General features: G+C 69.5%; 2 protein-coding genes across 4 annotated transcripts; both read right to left on the reverse strand.

Annotated features, from left to right (window-relative positions):
* Nucleotides 1-362: 362 nt before the first annotated feature.
* PDK2 (pyruvate dehydrogenase kinase 2) lies at nucleotides 363-5,975 on the reverse strand. 2 transcript variants are annotated; one of them, XM_068996505.1, is made up of 11 exons: nucleotides 5,796-5,974; nucleotides 4,526-4,667; nucleotides 3,642-3,713; nucleotides 3,229-3,413; nucleotides 2,772-2,861; nucleotides 2,431-2,508; nucleotides 2,034-2,110; nucleotides 1,856-1,954; nucleotides 1,663-1,770; nucleotides 1,035-1,148; nucleotides 363-961 (listed from the first exon to the last, which is right to left on the reverse strand). In XM_068996505.1, the coding sequence occupies exons 1-11, from the start codon at nucleotides 5,911-5,913 to the stop codon at nucleotides 821-823; spliced, it is 1,224 nt and encodes a 407-aa protein (XP_068852606.1). In that variant the 5' UTR covers nucleotides 5,914-5,974; the 3' UTR covers nucleotides 363-820. The 2 variants fall into 2 exon arrangements, with proteins under 2 accessions (XP_068852606.1, XP_068852607.1); XM_068996506.1 differs by lacking the exon at nucleotides 1,663-1,770 and having other exon boundaries at nucleotides 5,796-5,975.
* An 812-nt stretch (nucleotides 5,976-6,787) lies between these two features.
* Nucleotides 6,788-20,281, reverse strand: ITGA3 (integrin subunit alpha 3). 2 transcript variants are annotated; one of them, XM_068996568.1, is made up of 26 exons: nucleotides 20,047-20,281; nucleotides 14,548-14,669; nucleotides 14,381-14,463; nucleotides 13,800-14,049; nucleotides 13,522-13,605; nucleotides 12,861-13,068; nucleotides 12,353-12,546; nucleotides 11,974-12,062; nucleotides 11,667-11,803; nucleotides 11,482-11,568; nucleotides 11,334-11,401; nucleotides 11,108-11,244; nucleotides 10,806-10,952; nucleotides 10,632-10,729; nucleotides 10,359-10,524; nucleotides 10,204-10,272; nucleotides 10,036-10,115; nucleotides 9,881-9,958; nucleotides 9,632-9,734; nucleotides 9,385-9,555; nucleotides 9,166-9,279; nucleotides 8,925-9,038; nucleotides 8,532-8,630; nucleotides 8,312-8,437; nucleotides 7,709-7,865; nucleotides 7,389-7,478 (listed from the first exon to the last, which is right to left on the reverse strand). In XM_068996568.1, exons 1-25 carry the CDS (start codon nucleotides 20,238-20,240, stop codon nucleotides 7,755-7,757), a joined length of 3,129 nt encoding a protein of 1,042 aa, XP_068852669.1. In that variant the 5' UTR covers nucleotides 20,241-20,281; the 3' UTR covers nucleotides 7,389-7,478; nucleotides 7,709-7,754. The 2 variants fall into 2 exon arrangements, with proteins under 2 accessions (XP_068852670.1, XP_068852669.1); XM_068996569.1 differs by lacking the exon at nucleotides 7,709-7,865 and having other exon boundaries at nucleotides 6,788-7,478.

A 20,281-nucleotide genomic window follows, 5' to 3' on the forward strand; every position in this document is an offset into this window, starting at 1 on the left:
GTCCCAGCAGCCCCACCCCCACCCCGGCATCCCCTGGCACGGGGGGCACCGACCCCCCCCCCCCACACACACGGGCACCCCCAAACCTGGGGGCGGGGAGTGAACCCCGCCTCCCCCCTCAGCCCCCCCAGCCCCGAACGCGGCCCCAGAGGCCACCCCAGGAAATAAAAGGGTATCAAGGGCCAGTGCAAAGCGGAGTGACCAGTGTGGCCTCACTGGGGGGGGCACGGAGCAGCTCCCCAGGCCCCCCGTGCCCCCAGGTGCCACCCCGGGACTGAGCCCTCAGCCCCCTCCCAGGCCTGGATGGGGTAAACTGAGGCACCGGGACCCCAAAGCACCACAGGGGTTCAGTCAACATCCAATTTATTGACAGTGGGGAGGGGTCTGGGGGTCAGGGGGAATGTGGGGGTGTTTGAGGAGGTCACAGCAAGTGGGGGGGTGAGGACAGCTCAGTAGTGCAACAACGGGCGGGAACAGGGACAGGGACACGGGGAGGGGGCCCAGGCCTGGCCCCCCACCCCATCGGGGCAGGGAAGTGCTACTGGTCCTACTGGGGAGAACCAGTCCCTTGTGGGGATGGGGGGCACCCCCTGGAGTGGGTGGGAGGTTTGGGGGGGAGGGGGTGAGGGGGCAACAGGGGCTGCCCCAACCCCCCCCCCCCAGCTCCGTCCCTAAGTGCCACCAGGGTGGGGATGCCAGGACACCCCCACGTCCACACTGCCCAAGGAGCCCAGAGAACTGGGACGCCAAACCCCGTCCGTGGGGCACTTGGGGACACCCCGTGGGTGGGGCCGGGGGGTCCTGGCCGGCGCGGGGGGGCTCAGGGGACGCGGTAGGTGGAGGTGTTCTTGGGCTCGGTGCTGGGGACGCACCAGTCCCCGCCCTCCTGGCTGGCCTGGTAGTGCCGCCACGCAGACTTGTTGTACACGGGCAGCCGCTCCACCGAGTCCGTGGACAGCGCCTGGGGGGCACACGGGGGGCTCGGGGAGGGTCCTGTGCCCCCCCCCGGCCCGGGTTTGGGGACACACACCCACCTTCAGGTAGATGACGGCGTCGGTGCCGAAGCCCTCCATGGAGAAGAGCTGCAGGTCCCCCTGGAAGTACTTGGCGTAGAGGCGGGAGATGGGCAGCCCGTAGCCAAACCCGGCCTGGGGGCACGGGGAAATGGGGTGGGGGGGTTCCCAGGGCTGGGGGGGGCACCCCCGGCCTCCCCAGAGCGCCCTGAGTAGCGCCAGGAGTGGCCACGGCGCTGCCAGCGGTCACTGTGCCACCGTCACAGGGCCCCATGCCACCCTAAAGTGGCCCCATGCCACCCCAAAGGATCCCCACGTCACACCTGACCCCACCAAAGTGTCCCCATGCCACCAAAGTGTCCCCACACCAGCCCTGAACGTCCCCAAAAGGTCCCAGGCCAGGCCCAAACCTCCCCGTACCACTCCAGCCCCCCCTAAACCTCCCCAGACCACCCCCAAAACACCCCCAGGCCACTCCAGCCACCCCCAAACCTCCCCATGCCACCCCCCCAAAGCACGCCCTGCCACTCCAGGTCCCTAAATCACCCCCAAACGAGCCTCAGACCCCCCAAAGCCCCCCTCAGACACCCCACCCCAACCCCCCCAGCCTCAGCCCCCCCGGCCCCGGCCCCACGAGGGGGTCCCGTACCAGGGGGGCCCCCCCGGAGCCCAGCTGGGGGGTGGGTGCTGTGGAGTACATGTAGCTGAAGAGCCGCTCGATCTTCCGCAGGGGCACCCCCATGCCCCTGTCACTCATCTGGGGACACCGCAGTGGTGACAAGCCCGCTCCTGTCCCCCCTCCCCACAGCTCCCCCCTGCAGGGCGGGGCTGGGGTCCCTCACCCGGATGGACAGGTCCTCCTGGCCCAGGGCCACCATCACCTTGATGGCCGGGAGCCGCGGGCTGTTCTCGTGGCTCTCCACGGTGGCCCTCATGGCATTCTGGGGACACAGAGCCCCGGAGGGGGGTTAGGGGGGATCTCCACAGCCCCCCCGGGCCCTCCCACCAGGGCTGGGGTACCTTGAAGAGCTCGAAGAGCATGTGGTACAGGTGGGACGGGACGTAGACGATGCTCACGGGCTGCTCTGAGTTGCTGGCTGGGGGGGACAGTGGCATTGGTGGGGGCAATCCTGACCCCAAACCTCCCCCAGCCCCAAATGAGTCACCTGAGAGTCCCCCCATCACAGGGACCCCCAAACCTAAATAAGCCAAGTATCCCCTGCCACAGGGACCCAAACCCTAAAGGAGCCAGCTGAGAAACCCCTGAAATGGGGACCCCCAACCCTAAAGGAGCCACACAAAAATCCCCCTGCCCCAGGGACCCCCAACCCTAAAGGAGCCACCTGATAACACCCTGCCCGGCCCCCCCTGCTGTCCCCTCGGCCCCGCTGTCCCCTCGGCCCCGCTGTCCCCTCACCGTTGACCTCCTCGATCTCCAGCTCGGGCGAGGCCATGTAGTATTTGTCACACAGCAGCTTGGCCATGTTGTAGGCATCTGGGAAGGGGGGGACACAGGGCTCAGCACCCCCAGGCCCAACAGGGGCAGCCTCTGGGGTCCCCTCCACCCCCAAACATTCCCCATTCCTACAGATCCGGGAAGTTTTTGGGGTCTTCTGCAGCCACCACAAAGCTCAGGGGACACCGTGGCTGAGGCCACCCCACACTTGTGACACGAGTGGTCCCAGGGGGACTTCCAAGCAACCCCCACCCCCCAAATTCCCCGTCCCCCGTGGGGGTGGGACCCCAGACCCCACCAACCTCTCACCACGTTGGCCACGTTGCAGTGGGGGTCGATGCTCCCGATGTGTTTGGGGTGCGCGGGGTTGGTGCTGCCATCGAAGAGCAGGGCTGGGGAGGGGACAACGAGCTGGGGGCACCCCAGGGACACACGGGGACACCCCCAGGGTGCTCTAGGGCTGTGGGGGGAGACATTTGGGGCTGGGGGAGAAGCCCAAGACAGGATCCCTGGGGCTGGGGGGACACTCTGGGGACACCCAGTGATGATGGGGACCCCCGGCACAGACTCCTGGGGTTAGAGGGGGACCCTTGGGGCAGGGAGAACCTTGGGGAGTTCCGTGGAGCTGGGAGGACCCTCAGGACAGACCCGTGGGGACACTCTAGGGGGTTCTGGGGACACCCAGGACCCCTCAGGATGGGGTTCCCGGGGCAGGGGGTCCCCTCAGGACAGGTTCCCGGGCCCCCCAAGCCCCCTCACTGTGCTGGTTGATGAGCATGCGGATGGAGATGCGGCTCAGGTAGAAGCGGTCCAGGAAGTACTGGATGTTCTGGTTGGACACGGGGTCGTCCCCATACGTCTCCTTGTACTCGATGACCCCCTGCGCCATGGTGGGGACGACGTCGTTGTGCCGGTTCCGGATCGTCACCAGCGCGTTCGTGAACCTGCCCAGGGGACAGCGACAGCGCTGGGGACACCCGGTCCGGGCACAGCCCCAATCCAGGCCGGGATACCCTGGGAGCTGGCGGTGCTGGGAAAACCCGGAGCAGAGTCCGGTGGCACCGGGGGGGTGGGGACATTTTGGGGAGACCCTGGGTGACACCAGCGCGGCGCTGGGAGGAGGTGACACCCTGGGATTGGGGACAAGCACACGCTGTCACCTCCTGACTCACTGTCCCAGCGTGGCTTGGTCCTCGGGGTCCCTATCGTGGAATTCCATGATGTCCAGCAGGCTCTGGACGTACCTGGGGGGGGGAGGACACGGTCATCCCATAGCTGGCACCCCCAAACAGAGGGGACACCCCAGGTGACACCACGCACGGCCAGGGGTCAGCCCCCCTCAAACCAGGCCCCTCACCCCAAAATCTGCTGCCCCAGCAGCCACTGTCCCACCCCCCTGCTGGCACGGGGGCCTGTGGGGACACAGCCCCTCTGCTGGGGGGTGGCTGTGGGAGGGGTGGCACAGCCGGATCCCCTGGCATGGTCTGACCCCTCGGCACGGCCGGATCCCGCTGGCAGAGGCCCAGGACACTGGACAAACAACACGTCACGCGGTGGCACTGGGAGAAGGGTCAGGCTGCTGGCACTGGCACAGGGACACGGCACTTAAAGGGACACTCAGACCCCCCAGGACAGCGATCCCCTGTGACCCGGCCCCTTCAGGGAGCAGGTGGCACTGGAGGCCCTCCCGCTGGCACAGGGCGTCCCCAGAGGACCTGCAGCCCGTGTCACCCCTCCCTGTGCCCCCCCGTGCCACCTCCCCGCAAGGGAGGGCAGGCAGTGACAGCCGTGGGACACACGGTGCTGGTGGCACCTGCGGTGACAGCGGGACCCCCCCGGGCGGTGACAGGAGCCGTGGCGGACACGGGAGCTGTGCAGGTGACAGCGGGGGGACCCAGCGGGGTGACAACAGCGGGACCTGTGGCAGTGGGACCCCAGGCAAGCGGCAGAGGTGGGACCCCCATGAGCCACAATGACGGTGCCAGCAGGCCGCAGCCCGGTGACAGCGGTGGCACCTCCCATGTGGGTGTCCCCGTGTCCCCAAGGCCCGACTGACCAGCTCTGCACCAGCTGCACGGAGGGCGTGCGCAGCACCCGGTCCGGGAGCAGGTTGATCTCCTTCATGATGTTGGAGAGGCGCACGGGCAGCTCCTGGCGCAGGAAGGCGAACGACGTCTTCTCGCAGGCATTGCTGGAGCCTGGGGACACCGGGGGACACCGGGGGACACGGGGTGAGCCCCCACAGGACCCCCAGAGCCTACACTGGTGGCACGGCCACCCCTGTGCTGGGCGGGACTGGGGGGCACTGGGGAGAGGGGACAGCAGCAGCAGGTCCCTGTACCCGGCCGGAGAGGTCTGGGGGACACTGGGGGACACCTGGGGGGACAGGGAGGGCTGAGGTGGGCTCAGCCCACTGGGGAGGACAGGCTGGGTGCCCAGTGCCACCCAGAACAGCACAATTCCGAGCAGAGCAGGACCTGGGCCATCACCAGAGCCCAAAGCAGACCCAGGGGTCCCCAGGGACACAGTGAGGGGTCCCCAACCAGGAGCCGACATCCAGCAAGGCAGGGGGGGCACAGCTGACCCCAAAGCCCTGGGGACAGGGGGCATTGGGATGGAGCTGGGGGGACAGGGCAGAACTGGGGGGCCCCCAGGGTGCAGCCACCAGCCCCCGTCTGGGGGACAGGGGACAAGAGAGCGCCAGGCTGGGTGACAGCAATGAGGGGACACCTTCACCCCCTGCGGTACTTGCTGGGGGGACTGGATTGGATCGGGGGGGTCCCAGTCGCCCACCCTGGGGGGGGCCAGGCCGGTGCAGGGCCGGGGGTCAGGATGCACCCCAAATGAGGGGGTTTGGGTACCCCCCTGAGGGCTGGGGGGCAGAGGGGACGCCCCCAAAAGGGGCCTATTAGGAAACCACGTTCCAGCCCCACTTCTTCACCCGGGGGGCGTTGGTAAATCCCCCCGCCCCAATAACAACGGGATATTTGGGGGGGTGTCAGAGTTACCCAGGCCCAGACACGCACTGAGGGGGGGCAGCCCCCAGACCCTCAGATCTTGGGGGGGGGGGAGGGGAGAAATTTCCCGGGGAGGGTTTCAGGATTTTCGGGGGCGGGTGTGAGAAGGATTTCCCAAGGAAGGGGGCAGGAATTCCCGGGAAGGGGGGGCAGGAATTCCCGGGGCTGCGCACGGAGCTCCCTCCCCCGAGCACCGCCCCCGCACCGGGTGTCCCCGCCGGGGGGCAGGAGGGCTGTCCCGGTCCCGCGGCAGGCCGGGGGTGCCGGTGACGGGCCGGGGTCCCGGTGAGGGGGGGTTTGTTTATTTACCGAAGTCCAGAAACTGCTTCATGGAGAGCGGCGACGGCGAGAACTTGCTGAAGTGCTCGATGTAGGTGGGGACGCCGGCCAGCGCCGCGCGCTTCCCGAGGCAGCGCAGCAGCCGCATGGCCCCGCTGTTCCCGGGTGTCCCCGGGTGTCCCCCCGGTGTCCCCGGGTGTCCCCCGGTGTCCCCCCGGTGTCCCCCGGCCCGGCCCCGGCACCCCCGGGCCCGGCCCCGCCCCCGCCGCGCCGCGCGCAAACAACACACCCGCTGTCAATCACCGCGCCGCGGCCAATCGGCGCCCGGCTTGCCTCAAACCCCGCCCCTCCCCCGTGCCAATCCGGCCTCGCCGCCGGGCACGCCTCGCTGTCAATCACCCCGAGCCACGCCCCTCGCCGGGCCCTATCCTGCCCACCCCCGCTGTCAATCACCGCGCGCACCGCGGCCAATCAGCGCCTGCCCTGCTTTCGGCCCCGCCCCCCCGGCGGCACGGGCGCTGATTTGCATAACCACGCCCCCCGCGGCTCCCGTCAGCCCCTCGGGGGTCCCAGACCCCTTCCCGGGGAATTTGGGGGGGGGGGGGGTCTGAGCCTTTCCCGAGGGTTTGGGGCGATCTGAGCCCACCCCGGACCCCGCATTACCCCCCCCATCACCCCCTACCCTCCCGGGGTACATCATCCCCCCCTCCTCTTTTTGACCCCCAACCCCCAAAAGCCCCCAAAACCCCCAGCCCACCCCCCCCCAACCTGCCGACCATGACACGGAGGGGGCAACAGGTTACAAATCCCAGAGCGAGGCTTTATTGCGCCCCGGCGAGGAAGGGAGGGGAGGTTTGGGGGCCGGGCAGCGGCTGGGGGTGCAGGACCCCCTCCCCAGCCACCCCCCAGTACCGACCGGACGCTGGGACTGGACACCAAAACACCGACACGGAGAGACGCGGAATAATTTAACCCCAGAGACAGGGACAGGGACCCCCGGGGCGGGGGGCGAGGCTGGCGGGGGGGGGGGGGGGGGACACGGCCTGAAGCGCTGCACCCGCCCCAAGGCAAAGCTGCGTCCGAGCACGGGGAGAGCACCGGGATGAGACCCCCGCGGGGGGCTGGGATGAGGAGGAGGGGGTGGAGGAAGGAATGAGCTCCCCCAGCCCCTCCCCGGGGGAAAGCAGAGGGGTCCCGCACCCAGCGCCGAGGGGAGGGGGGCGAGCGTGTCCCGGCGTGCGGGGACAGCGGGGACGTGTCCCCGGTACCGGGATGTGTCCCGGGGGACAGGGACGTGGCGAGCGGAGTGTCTGCGCGGGGGGAAGGCACTCGGTGAGCCCAGCAGCACTTCGGGGAGCGGGGAGGGGGCACATTTGGGGGGTCGCCCCCACAAGCGTGCAAGGCACGAGCGTGCAAGAGCCCCCCGGGCGAGCGGGGAGGGGCTGCGGGAGCCAAGGCCGGAGGCGGCCGCGTCCGAGGGGGATGGGGACAGGGAGAGATGCACTTGTGCAAAGTCAGAGCCCCCTCACAGGGGTCTGGGGGCGGGGCAGGGGGTCAGTAGTACTTGTCCGGCTCCTGCCACTTGGTCACCCAGAGCTTCTTGCGGCGGCGGGGCAGGAGCCCCCCGGGCTGGTAGCGCTGCTCCTGCCGGATCCGCACCGCGTGGTACTTGGGCATGATCCGGTAGTAGCGGGTCCGCTGGAAAAAGTCACACTGGGAGGGGGGGACAGAGAGGACAGGGGGTCAGTGAGGGGCCGGAGAGAGTCAGGGAGAAGGAGAGAGACCCCCGAGGCGGCGAAGAGCAGAGGCAAAGGGAGCAGCAATCCTGGAGCCGCTCGGAGAGACCCCACGGAGCCCTGGAGGGACCCTACAGGACAGAGGAAGAGGAGAGGAGGCTGAAGAGGAGGAAGATGCCGCTGCAGCCCGGCCCCACGGGGCATTACCAAGCGGGGCCCGCGGCGCCCGGGGGGGCACAGGGGGTGCCCCCCGTTAGTAGTCGTCCGTGAGCCGCTCGGTTTCCGACGGCTGGATCCTCATCTCCGCCTTCTGCCCCTTGGCCTCGTACATGGCCCGGGTGTTGGCCCGCCGGAAGAACCCGCACTGCAGGGAAGGGGACAGGGTCAGGGGGGCCGGGACAGGGGCTGGGGGGTCCTGGGCACCCCTCGGCAAGTGGGAGGAGCGGGGCAGGGAGATGCCCCCAGACCCTGCAGTGCAGCCACAGGGAAGGAGATGCCACCATCCAGCCCCGCTTCCGGTGCACATCCCAAAATCTTTGCAGCCCAAGATACGCTGGGAATATCTCTGCTCCTCTTCCTCATCCCTCTCCAGCTGGGAATCCTCCTCCCGGGGGGGCACTGCCCACCCGGGGGACACCTGCCCCCCCTGGGGGGCACCTTCCAGCTGTGGGGACAATCTTCCAGCTGCGAGTCCCTCGTGTCCCTCGCCAGGCAGGGAGGAGGCGGCCACGGGTGACACGAGCCCGTCAGGTCCCAGCGCGGCTCCTGCACCCCCTCCTCCCCCAGAAGAGGATTTGGGACCCCCCTCACCTTCCAGAGGAGGAGGATGATGAGCCCCAGCAGCAGCAGCCCGGCTGCCACCGACACCAGCACCAGCCAGAGCGCAATCTCGGCCGGCTGCTCCTCCTGCAGCTCCGAGTCCACGTCCACGGAGAACTGGGGGGGTGGGAAGAGCCTCGTTGGGGCACGGAGCTCCAGCGGCCCCAGTCCCTCCCAGTCTGCCCCAGTAAGGGGCTCTGGCGTGGCTCACCCGCACCGTGTGGTTCCTCATGGTGATGGTGGGGACCTGCGAGCGCAGGAACAGCGTGGCCGTGCCCGTCACCTTCACCCGGTCAAAGTCCCGGAACTCCTGGGGACACGGGGGGGACACGGGTGAGGGACAGGGACATGGGTGGTCAGGGACATGGGGATGATGAGAGGGACACGCAGATGACGACACATGGATGAAGGAGGGGAAGGACACGGATGATGACGGGCACATGGGTGATGGGGGACACACGGAGGGAGGGGGGACACAGATGACAACGGGGACACACAGGGGCAGGTGCCAGCTCCTGAGCTGAGCCCTGGCAGTCTCGGGGCCCCGTTTAACACCACCCCAAGGGCTCAGCCAGCGCTGACCCCCCGCAGCCCCCGGACTGACCTCGATGAAGGTGCTGTTCCAGACGCGGGCGCGGAGGCTGAAGCTGGAGGGGAGCTGCGTGTGCAGCAGGGGACACTCGAACCACACACAGCGCGCGGTGCCCGCCGAGCAGCTCTGGGGGACAGGGCGGGTCAGGGGGGCCCAAAGCACCCCCCTGGTGCCAGGAAACAGCAGGGACGGTGATCCCGGGAGGGGGGGATGAGCTACTGGACCCCCCTGACCCCCTGCAGCCCCCACTCACCAGCACCGCCTCGGACCTCGGGCGCCGGCCAGTGGCCAAGGTGACCGGGGGCTCCCCCAGCTCGGGGGGCTCCAGCTCCCGTCTCTGCCGGGATGGAGCCTGGTCCTGCAGGAGCTGAGGGGGGACACGGGCCCCATCAGAGCCCAGGCTGTGCCAGGGGGCTGAGGGACCCCCGCGGTGTCAGGGGTGACAGGGCCCTGCGGGGAGCGGGGGACTCACGGTGAGGTTGAGGGGGTTGATGACCCCCCCGGGGGGGTGACACGTGTCGTTGCCGTTCACCAGGATCTCGGTGGGGTAGAGGAGCCATTTGCCATTGGGGATCTCGTAGGGCCACTCAAAGCCCAGCATGATGGTGCCCAGCGTGCCCAGGGACTCGCCTTTGGTGGTCACCTGTGGGGCAGGGCGGGAGGTGGAGTCTGGCATTCCCAAATCCGCCTCCCTCCGGCGCCGGCCGCGCCCAGCTCACCTGGAAGTCGAAGGTGAGGGGGCTGCCCACGTCCTGCTCCTGTTTCATGGCCGACTCACCCACCACGATCCCACTGAAGTAGGACTGGATGTGGGAGGAGGCTCTGGGAACGGGATGGGGGACGAGAACGGCGTGAGGGGCACGGGGGACATCCCATTCCTGCCCCATTCCTGGGACACCAAGGGCTGACCCAGCCAGACTCAGGTGGGATGGATGGAGAGGACACGGAGGGGGTGAGGGGACACTCACATGCTCAGCGAGGACTGGATGCTGTAATCCACCAGCAGCTTGGCCAGCACGGGCTGCAGATCCTCCTGGGTGCTCTGCCTGCCGGGGCACCGGGATCGGCATCTCCCCATCCCAGCAGGACCATCCCCACCCCTGTCCTGCCCCCTCCCACTCACGTGGATAGATCCAGCCACACCACGACCTCCCGCGTGTCCAGCATGATCCCGATGGCTTCGAAGGTGATGGTCAGCTCTGCCTGCACACAGGGGGGATGGGCAGCAGCTCAGCCGGACCTGCTGAGCCCCCCAGGAAGGGTCGGGGGGCAGCTGGGGGGGAGCTCTCACCCTTTGGTTCCTCTTGAAGGGGTTTCCCAGCTCGCACAGCACCGTGTCCCCAAAGGTGCAGGCCCCGCTCTGGGGAGGGCAAGAGGGTCAGGAACATCCTGGCCGAGCCCACCTGGCCCCGGTGGGACACAGGGCCCGGGGTGTCCCCCCCGTACCGGGCGGACGGAGGAGGGCAGCAGGCTGGGGGGCACAGTGACGTTCAGCAGGGCCTCGTGGGCGTCCTCGCCGTTCCAGGGGGTCGTGGGGACGTTGCTGATGTTGATGCTCAGGTGCAGCTTCCGCACGTCCCGGCTGTACTGCAGCACCTGGGTCCCGTTCACCCTGCACGGGGAGAGCGGGGTCAGCCACCCCCACGGGACAGAGACCCCCTGGGGGGACAAGGAGGTGGCACAAGGGGCGGGTGAGGACACGCAGGGCCCCGCTGTCACCTGGGCAGGGGCTGGCTCTGCTCGGTGACCCAGCTGCTCTGGAGCTGGAGGTTGCTGTAGCACTGGTTGTCAGAGCCACATTCCTTCTGGAACTCGATCTGCGGGGACAGGGACGTCCCCCTGAGTCCCTGTGACCCCCAGGGCACCCCAGCGTGTTCCCCCCACCCGGCACACCTTGGTCTCGTTCTCGTGGGACTGGTCCTGGTTGAGGACCGGGAAGGCGTCCAGGGAGTGGGGGCCCAGCTGGAACTTTCTGGGCTTCTCCAGTAGCGAGTAGTTCATGGAGAGCACGATGGGGTGCAGCTTGTCCCGGACATTGTCCTGCAGGGGAGGTGGGAATCACTCAGAGAGCCCTCCCCGACCCCCAAACTCCAGCTCCAGGCACTGCCAGGCAGCCCCCAGCCATGTCTGGGGTCCCCCTTTGCTGCCCAAAGGGATGGAGGGAGGGAGGGAAGGAGGGAGGGAAGGACCCTCACCAGCAGCAGGAGCTCCTGGGACTGGCAGCGGGTGGTGGGCATGGAGAAGCTCCCAGTGTAGGTGGCGGATTGGGACCCCGAGAACCTGACCCTGGGCGGGTGCCGGTCCTTGTCGGCCTCCAGCGTGTACTGCAGGGCTGGGGGACAGCACGAGTTGTCCAACACCCCCACACCGTGTCCCCATGTCCCTGTCCCCGTGTCCCCAGACCCCCCCGGCCCCACTCACTGATCCTCTCCTTGTAGCTGGGGTCCCCTGCGCTCTGGTTGTAGGAGAAGCACAGGGTCACCGTCATGCTGGGGGGACAAAGGGGCCGTGAGCCGAGCCGGGGGTGCCACCAGCAGCCGCGGGGACACCGGGGACACCGGGGGCTCACCAGGACTTGGGCGTGCACTGGGCAGGGTCCACCTTGCTGGGGGTCACCGTGAAGCTCTTGTCCAGGATGTTGATCACGGGCCGGGCTCTGGGCAGGGATTGGGGCTGGCTGAGCCCCCCTGCTCTGTGCCCACCCCGGGGGTGGCAGAGGGGCAGGACAGCTGTCCCCTGTCCCCATTCCCGTACCTGAGCAGGACGATCCGCTCGCTCAGGCTGCCCACCAGCAGATCCGGGTAGGAATTGCCGTCCATGTCCAGCCCCCCGCTCAGGGAGTACCCGAAGGTTTTTATCTCGGTGGGGCCCAGGTCTGACCCGCTGATCACCTGGGTTTGGGGGAGCGGGGGGGGTCTTACCCAGTGCTCATCACTCCATGGATCCAGGGATCAACCCCCTGCATCCCACCTGGAGTGGGGGATGCTCAGGGGGTATCCTGGACACTCCGGAGAGGAATCCAGGCCCTGAAATCTCAGTGAGGGCTCCCCGGGGCCGTTACCTGCTGGGGTCGGTCCCGCAGCCCCTCGGCGCTGCTGTGGTAGATGTAGACCTTGCCAGGCCCCTCGAAAGGAGCCCCCACGGCAATATCTGGGGGGACAGAAGCAGGGTCAGCCCCCCTGAGCCCTCCCTGGGACCCCAAAATCCAGCTCCGGCCACAGCCAGGCAGCCCCCAGCCACATCTGGGGTCTCCCCTTCTTGTGAGACCCCACAAAGTCAGCACAGGAGGGAGGGAGGGATAGAAAGAAGGGACAAGGGGACAATCAAGACCTCCAAACTCTCCCCCATCTCCTCCTCTTCACCCCAAACCCTTCCAGAGACCCCCCCCATGCCTCTCCTTTCCTGATGAGCTCCCCACAAAGCGGTCCCTGGCCGCTCACCTTGGAACCCGTCCTGGTTGATGTCCCCGATGCTGGCCAGGGCAAAGCCGAACCCGGAGTAGCTGGGGCCGGTGAGGATCAGGCTGTGGAGCTGCTGGAAGCCCCCGGCCTCGTTCATGTACACGAACACCGCGCCCCCCACCTCCTGCTTCCGCTCGAAGTAGTAGGGGGCCCCCACCACCAGGTCCTGCCACCTGTGGGGACAGCGGGGTGCTCGGGGCTGGGGCCGGACACGGCCCCGACCCCACACGCCCGAAGTGGTGGGGACCCCCCCCTAGGGCTGTGAAAAGGTGACACCCCAAAAAACCTCCCCGCCCCAGAGCTGTGACCCACAGAGACCCCAGGGGAGCTGCACGGTGTCCCAGGTGAGACCCCCGCCCTCGGGAGCTGCAGGAGCCTCCAGGGGAGACCCCCCACCCCCAGAAGGGGACAGATCCCAGCCCAGGTGACCTTCAGGAAGCCCCAGCCGAGCCCCCATCCCCGCAGCCGGGGGGTCGCGGCCCCTCACCCGTCGTTGTTGAGGTCGGCCAGGGCGAGGGCGCTGCCGAAGTAGGAGCCGACCTGCGGCCCGGGGAGCAGGAGGCTCCGGTTCAGCGTGCGCTGGGCCCCGCGGCTCAGCAGCAGCACGGCCCCCGTGTGCTCGTACCGCGGCGCCCCGGTCACCATCGTCACGTCGTCCCGCTGCAGCACCGCGCTGCCCACCTCGGCCGTGTACCCTGCGCGGGGCCCGGCCTCAGGGAGGGGCACGGGGACCCCCGAGGTCCCCACATCTCCCCCCTGAGCCCCCCGATACCCATAAACCCCACCCTGGGCCCCTCCAGCCCCCGGGATATCGAGGGGGGAGCACTGGGAACGGCTCACACCATCCCTGAGTGTCCCTAAGTGTCCCCCGAGCCTTTAACGTCCACGCCCGAAACCCACAGCCCCCAAACTTCCTCCTCACCCCAAATCACCATCCCATATTCTTCCCCCATCCCCCTGCACACCCTGATGTCACCCTAATGTCACCAGTGCCCCCCACTCCCACCATCCCAGCGGGGTCTTCAAGCCTCCCTAAGGCCCCCCACCCCTTTAACATCCACCCCCAACATTCCCCCTAAATCCATCCCCCCCAAACCTCCTCCTCCTCACCCCAAAACCCCCTGGGGCGCCCCCCCTGCTGCCCCCACCTATGTAGATGTTGCCGATCTTCTCTTTGGGGTAGGAGAAGTCGTCCAGGTCCCACATCTCCCGCTGGAGCATGTAGTCGGTCCCTGGAATGGGGAGGGCGGGTCAACCCCACAGCGGGGCGGGGGGTCCCACAGGGGCACGGGCACCTCGGGAATGGGGGTCCCGTGGGGGTCCCGTGGGGGTACAGGCACCCTGGCGGAGGAAGTGCCCCCAAAGGTAAGGGGAACCCCCAGTAAAGGGGTGCCCAGAGAGGCCCTGCCCTCCCCGGAACCCTCACCCTGCCAGTTGTAGGCACCAGGTGCCCCGAAGTAGATGATGTTGGCGCTGAAGCCGGCGCTGGTGCCCATCTGGCACATGCCGGTCTCGTCGGTGTCGGTGTTGGCGTTGCACATCTCGTTGTGGTACGTCTGCCACTCGTCCCCCAGGTCCAGCCGCAGGTCATTGCCCCGTATGTAGCACCGGCCCACCATGCGCCGCTGCGCCTCCGCCCCCGACCACAGCACCCGTGTGTAGCGGTGGGCACAGGCCTGGGGACAGGGGACAGCTCAGGCACTGACCACAGCACCCGTGTGTAGCGGTGGGCACAGGCCTGGGGACAGGGGACAGCTCAGGCACTGACCACAGCACCCCTGGCAGCGGTGGGCACATGCCTGGGGACAGGGGACAGCTCAGGCACTGACCACAGCACCCCTGGCAGCGGTGGGCACAGGCCTGGGGACAGCAGGGACACTGAGGGCCAGGGGACACCCCAAAGGTGAAGGGTCACGCCAAGAGCGTGTGTGTGCACAGCACTGGGAGCTGGGTGTGCAAGGAGCCGGGCTCTGGGTGTGCAAAGCCCCGCGGTGCCCCCAGACTCACCAGCACCCTCCCCGCCGGCTGCCGCTGGCTGGCCACTGTCACCCCCAGCCACATGTCCTCGATGATGGCCTTGTCCGGCTCATCTGCGGGGGAAGAGCCGGCCTGAGAGGGGGACCCCACTCCTGGGGGGGTTTGGGGTGGTCCCACACCCCAGTGGGGTCACCCACCCTTGAGCTCGATGGCCAGGCGCTGGCAGTCGTGGGTGGTGGCACTCAGGGGACAGGCGTACACGGCGCCCGTCCGAGTCCCGTTCACGGGCTCCGCATCCTGGGGGGCCCCCACCAGCAGCCTGGGGGCAGAAAGGGGGGCAAGTGGGTGGGTGATGGGGGGGAGCAGGTACAGCCCCCCCAAACCCCTTCAGATCGTTTTGGGGTGCAGAGCCAGGCGGGTGCCCTGGGGAGGGGGTGCTTGGGGGGAACCGGAGCTGCTTGCCCAGAGTTTGCCACACCCAGACACCCCCAAAAAAACGGGGGCAGCCCCATCTCCGGAGCTGGAAGGGGACACAGCAACCCCGAAAGGCCTCAAGGACAGACTGACGGATTCATTGCTCCCCCACTCCTTCCCAGACCCCATCCCAGCCCGGCCAAGCCCCCAGCCCGGCGCATGTGGGGTGCGGGAAGAGGGGGTTGCAGTGACCCCCCAAACCTCGCTGTACTGGTGGGGAAAACAAGAGGGGGGGGCTGCTCAGCACCCCCAGCCCAGCCCCAGGGCCCCGTTTGTGTAAACACCCCCAGCCCTTCCCGGCCAACCTTTGATCACAGCCCCGGCACAGCTGCGGCGTGTCCGGCGGACAGGGCCGAGCTCCCGGGACAGGGAATGCCGGGACAGGGGACAGGGGACAGACTCCCCTGGGAGCGGGGAGGGGGAGCTGCGATGGACACCCCTCATCCAGGATAGACACCCCTCATCCTGGGGGGGCCTGGGCAACACTGGGGTGTCCCAGGACAGGCAGCACCTCCCGGAGGTGACGTCCCCCCAGGAAGGGCAGGGATGGCCCGGCTGAGTGACAGCAGTGCCATGGGGGGACATTGGCATTCCAGGCTGGATGTGCCCCCCAGCTCCTTCAGGTGATGCTGAAGGGACCCCCCCCACCCACCTGAGCCCCCCGCCCCACGGGAAGATGCTGGGGAGCCCAAGCAAGGCCCCGTGGCCCTGGTGTGGGGCTGGGTGCTGGCAGGGGGAGCTGGCATGGCCGGAGGGTTCCGGAAGGGCCAGCCTTTCCGCCGGGAAGTCCTTTGGGAGCGCCAGGACAATGGCGTGGAGGTGGCCGTGCTGGGGGAGGAAGTGTGTCCCTCTGGCAGGCGGGACACGGGGGGACACGGCACCCAGGACGTGGAGGGGACACGGAGGGGACACGGCACCCAGAGCCGATCACGGGGCACTGGGGTAATGAGCTGGCCGGTCCTCAGCAGGAACCACCAGCAAGTGCGGGGACAAACCCCTCTGTCCCCATCCCAGCGACACCGGTGGCCACAGGGCACTGCTGTAACGAGCTGACCAGTTCTCAGCGCAGCCACCAGCGAGGACAGGGACAAGTCCCGCTGTCCCCAGGGCAGCCCGGCGGGCAGGGAGTGCCGGGAAGCTGAGCAATGCGGGGCCGGCAGCGCGGGCACGTCCGGGCGGGCCGGGCGCTGACTCAAAGCCCAGGCGCAGGAGGAATGCGGGGCCCCGGGCAGCCCCCGCCCCGGCACGCCGGGACCCCCCCGGGCGGCTCCGCGGCGGCTGAGTCAGCCCGGGGCTGCAGGTGGGGGGGGGGGTTGGCATCGCTCACCCCAAAGGGGGGGCCCGGGGGGCCGCTCCCCGCAGGAATGCCAGGATGGGGGTGCCAGCGCCGTCCGGAGCCCCCCGGAAAGCGGGAGCTGCTGGGAAAGGAAGGGAAGGAGGGGGGTGATGCCTCCTGGCTCCTGCCAGCTCGGCACAAAGGAATCTGCCCCCCAGTTCCAAGGGGGGGGCACAAGGGGCACCACTGCCCCCCTTACCTGGGGGGGGAAGTGACTCAGGGCAGCTGCTGTGACTCAGAGCAGGGGGGGGAGGGAGGGTCCTGCCCCCACACTCCGAACCCCACCGGGACCGGGGGGGCAACAGCCGGGGGTGCCCCCAGGCTCCCCCGGTGGTCCCGGCTCAGCCGGACCCTGCCGTTCCCGCGGGTCCCGGGGGGCGGGAGCCCACCCAGGCCAAGCAGCTCCGGCATCCCGCTGCCTCCAGCCAAGATTCCCGGCACGGCAGCCCACCCGCAGGCTCTGCTCCTGGGAAAAGGGGGAGTGCGGGGCCTGCCGAGTCCCACCAGAGCAGGGGGGGACACCCAGGGGCGTCCCCGATCCGGGCGTGAGCCAAGGTGCCCCGAGTCCCCGGCTTCCCGGGGATCCAGCGGAACCGGAGTTGGGGTTCTGGGGAGGCCGGGACCCGTTTGTGGCCCTGGTCCCACGGTGGTGGGGGGACGGGGAGCTGGGATTAGGCTCGCGATGGTCAAATAGCGGCACGAGGGGGAGGCCGGGAAGGGAGGGAAGCAGGAATGCGAGGCCGTGCTCCGTCCTAATCCGCCCTGGCAAACCGGGGGGGTTGGCTGGAAGCGGGGGGGAGCTCCCCGCCAGCACTGGCTGAGCAGGGAGGGTGGGCTGTGGGAGGGTCCGGGCACCAGGACCCCAAAATGCGGCCATCCCTGGGGTGGGAGAGGCGAGGATGGCAGACAATCCCACCCGGACACCTCAGCAGGGTCTGGAATAGGGGGGTCGTGCTCCCCCCAGAGCCCCCTCCCCAGGAAGCAGCTGGGCAGCGTGGGGAGCTCCTCATCCATCTCCCACCGCGCTCCGGGGGTGACGGAGCCGGGAGGGGAGGACCAGGCGGGACGGGGCTCCGGCCCACAGCCCGCCCCCCAGTTTCTCCCCAGTGCCACTGAGTTTGCAATGGGGGTCCCTGAGCAGGCAAATCCAGCGGTGCCCCCTCGGGAAAGGAGGTGGGAGAGGGGGCGGCGGCTCCTGGAAGCCAGGAGGGATGGACGGACGGACGGACGGACGGTCGGACGGGGTGGATGGACGGACGGTCGGTCCCACACTCGTCCCCCTCCTCCTGCCGAGCAGCCGCAGCCCTGCAGGACCCCGGCGGATCCGGGCCAAGGCAGGGGGAGCTCAGCCAGCTCCAGCAATCCGCAAAAACCCCGCCGAGGGGGAGGGAAAACCGGGAAGCCAGCCAGGAGAGCGCTCTCCTCACCAGCCAGCTGGAATCAGGAAGACCCCCGAGCCCCGGGCAGAGCCCCAATTCCCACAGGGCTGCAGATGTGGGTGCTGCCTCCCCCCTGGCTGCAGATTTGGGGGGGGTCTTCAGCCTTCCTGGCACGGATCTGCCGTGCCTCAGTTTCCCCAGGTCATCCAGGGACCTTCGAACCCACCTGGGCTGGATTCAGCGGCTCCCCCCGCCACGGCCCCGAGCCAGCGGCTCCCGGTGGGAGCGGCCGGAGCCGGCGGGAGCGGCCGGACGCGGGCAGCCCAAGGAGCTCCCTAATCTCGGGAGGGCTGATAAGAGCCCCGCTGCCAGCCCGCCGTCACCTGGCCGGGGAGGAGCGAGCAAACAAACCTTTGCATGGGCACAGCTCCGCGGGCCCGGCAAAACACGGCGGGGGCGGAACGGGGGGGCTCCGGCATCGCCCCGGCCGCGCCGTGCCCGCCTGGCCCCCCGCCAGCGCCCGCCCGGGAAGCGGCTCCCCGCACCCCGCCGGGAATTCGGGAATGCCGGCGCTGCCCTGGAGCATCCCTCCGCTCCCACCGCCATCCCGAAAGGCGCGGCACGGCCGGGGCAGGGGGCCCGGGACACCCCCTCCCGCGCGTCAAATCGGGGATGACGGTGGCAGGAAGCGTCCCTTTCCTGTCCCCACCCTGCACCTGTGAGCAGGGGGCACCGGAGCCTCCGTCCGGCACCGGGGCGCGGGTGCGATCCCTGGGGCTCCTGCTCTGCCCCTGGGGGGGTCCGGGGGGCCCCCCTGCACCGGTCCCACCCCGGAGCGGCTCCGACACCGCAAACTGGGGACACCTCCCATGGATGGAGAGAACCCCGCGCTATCCCTGCCCCCGGCCACGGGCACGGGCAGCGGAGGCTCCCGGGGAACAAGGGAGCGAATTCCCGGGGGGGTCCTGGCTCCGGAGCCTCTCCCCCGCAGGGATCACGCTGGGACACGCGGCGCAGGTGTGGGGCTGGCGGGTCCCTGTCACAGCCCCCCGAAATCCCCCCCAGGGCCATTGCCGGGAAAACACGAACCGATCTGTCCCGGTGCCAGGCGGGACCCCCCGCCCGGTGCTCCCCGGCAGCTGCTCCGATGCCACCGGAGCGGGCACCGCGTGTCCCCGAGGGCGGGGGGGTCCCGCACCCCGCCAGCTGCTCTGCAGGGAACGGCTCCGCTCCCTCCTGCACGGGAGCAACAACAACTCCTCATCCCACGGCGGGGCCCAAATGCATCCCTGGAATGCGGAGCGGCACATGCCTGCATCCAGCAGCTGCTGCCAGGCCCCCCGCGGGAAAAAAGGGATCCCTGGGGGTCCCCCAAGGACCCCCCCGGAGCTGTGAGTGTCGCGGGAGGGTGACCCAGCAAAAACCTGTGCCCTTGAGGGAGACAAACCCAGCCCAGCCCCTGCGGCGGAGCTTTCTCCCGGCACGGCCGCGAATGTCCAGCCGGGAGGGATCGGGGACGGGGATTGGCGGCGTCCGGTGGAGCGGGGGGACAGCGGGGGACACGGCGAGTGACAGCGGTGGCACGGCACGGGGAATGCTCCGGCTGAAAAGGGCTTTTGTTGGGGCTTTGCCCGGCGCCAGGAACCACAGTCCAACAGGTTCGCCGGGCACGGGGCCTCGCCGGGACCGGCTGGGGCTCGGGGGGGGGGGGCACGAGGGGCTTCAAAACCGCCCCGCCGAGGGTCCGCGCCGGCCGGGGCCGCTCCGGTGGGGAGGGATCCCCCCTCCCGGAGGGGCTGTCGCGCCCCCAGCCCAGCACCCGGAGCCCCGGGGCGCCCCTCTCCCGGCACCCCCACACCTCTCCCGGTGCGCCCCCGCCCCCACAGCAGCGCCGCGGGCTCGGGACCTTTGCCCTGACGCAGGGAACTCCCCCGGAGGGACCCGCCACCCCACAGGCGACCCCAAACACCCACGGGGAACCCCCAACACCCACGGGGGACCCCCAACACCCACGGGGGACCCCCCCGCCCCTCTCCGTTCCACAGAGACCCCCACCCCACGTGGGACCCTCATCCCAAGGGGGGGCTCCTCACCTCCACGGGGGACACTCCGCGCTCTGCCCCACCCCACGGGGGATCCGCACCCCGCGGGGATCTCTCCCCATCCCAGGGGAGACCCCGACCCTACCGGGGACCACGCGCAGCTCCTCCGCACCCCACGGGGGACCCCCGCACCCACGGGGGACACCCCACTTCACGGGGACACCCCCGTTCGCAGGTAAAGCGCTGTCTCACTGTCCTCCGCCTCACGGGGGTTCCAACCAAGGGGGACCCCCCGATCCTCACGGGGACCGCCCGCACCCCCACGGGGGACCCCTCCCCACTCTTCCCCATCCCAACCCCCCCAACCACAGGTGAACCTCCGCTCTCTCTCCCGCATCGCACGGGGCCGCAACCACGGCCCCCCCATTCCACGGGGATCGCCCCCCGCTCCCCGCCCGCGCTCACAGGCTCCGCTCCAGCCGCTCCGTCTGCCGGTGCAGCGCTACCGAGAACCCGAACAAGGCTCCGGCGGGGCCCTCCTTGAGCACGGGGAAGGTGCGGTCCAGGTTGAAGGCGGCGGCGGCGCCGAGCAGCACCGGGCCGAGCCCCAGCAGCAGCCCCGGCAGGGGCGGCGGCAGCAGCCGGCGGCTCCGCGCCATGTCCCGCACCGGCCGCCGTACCCGCCCTGCCGCCCCACCGG

Source organism: Aphelocoma coerulescens, chromosome 27 (genome assembly GCF_041296385.1).
Source record: "Aphelocoma coerulescens isolate FSJ_1873_10779 chromosome 27, UR_Acoe_1.0, whole genome shotgun sequence".
Taxonomy (NCBI): Eukaryota; Metazoa; Chordata; class Aves; order Passeriformes; family Corvidae; genus Aphelocoma; species Aphelocoma coerulescens.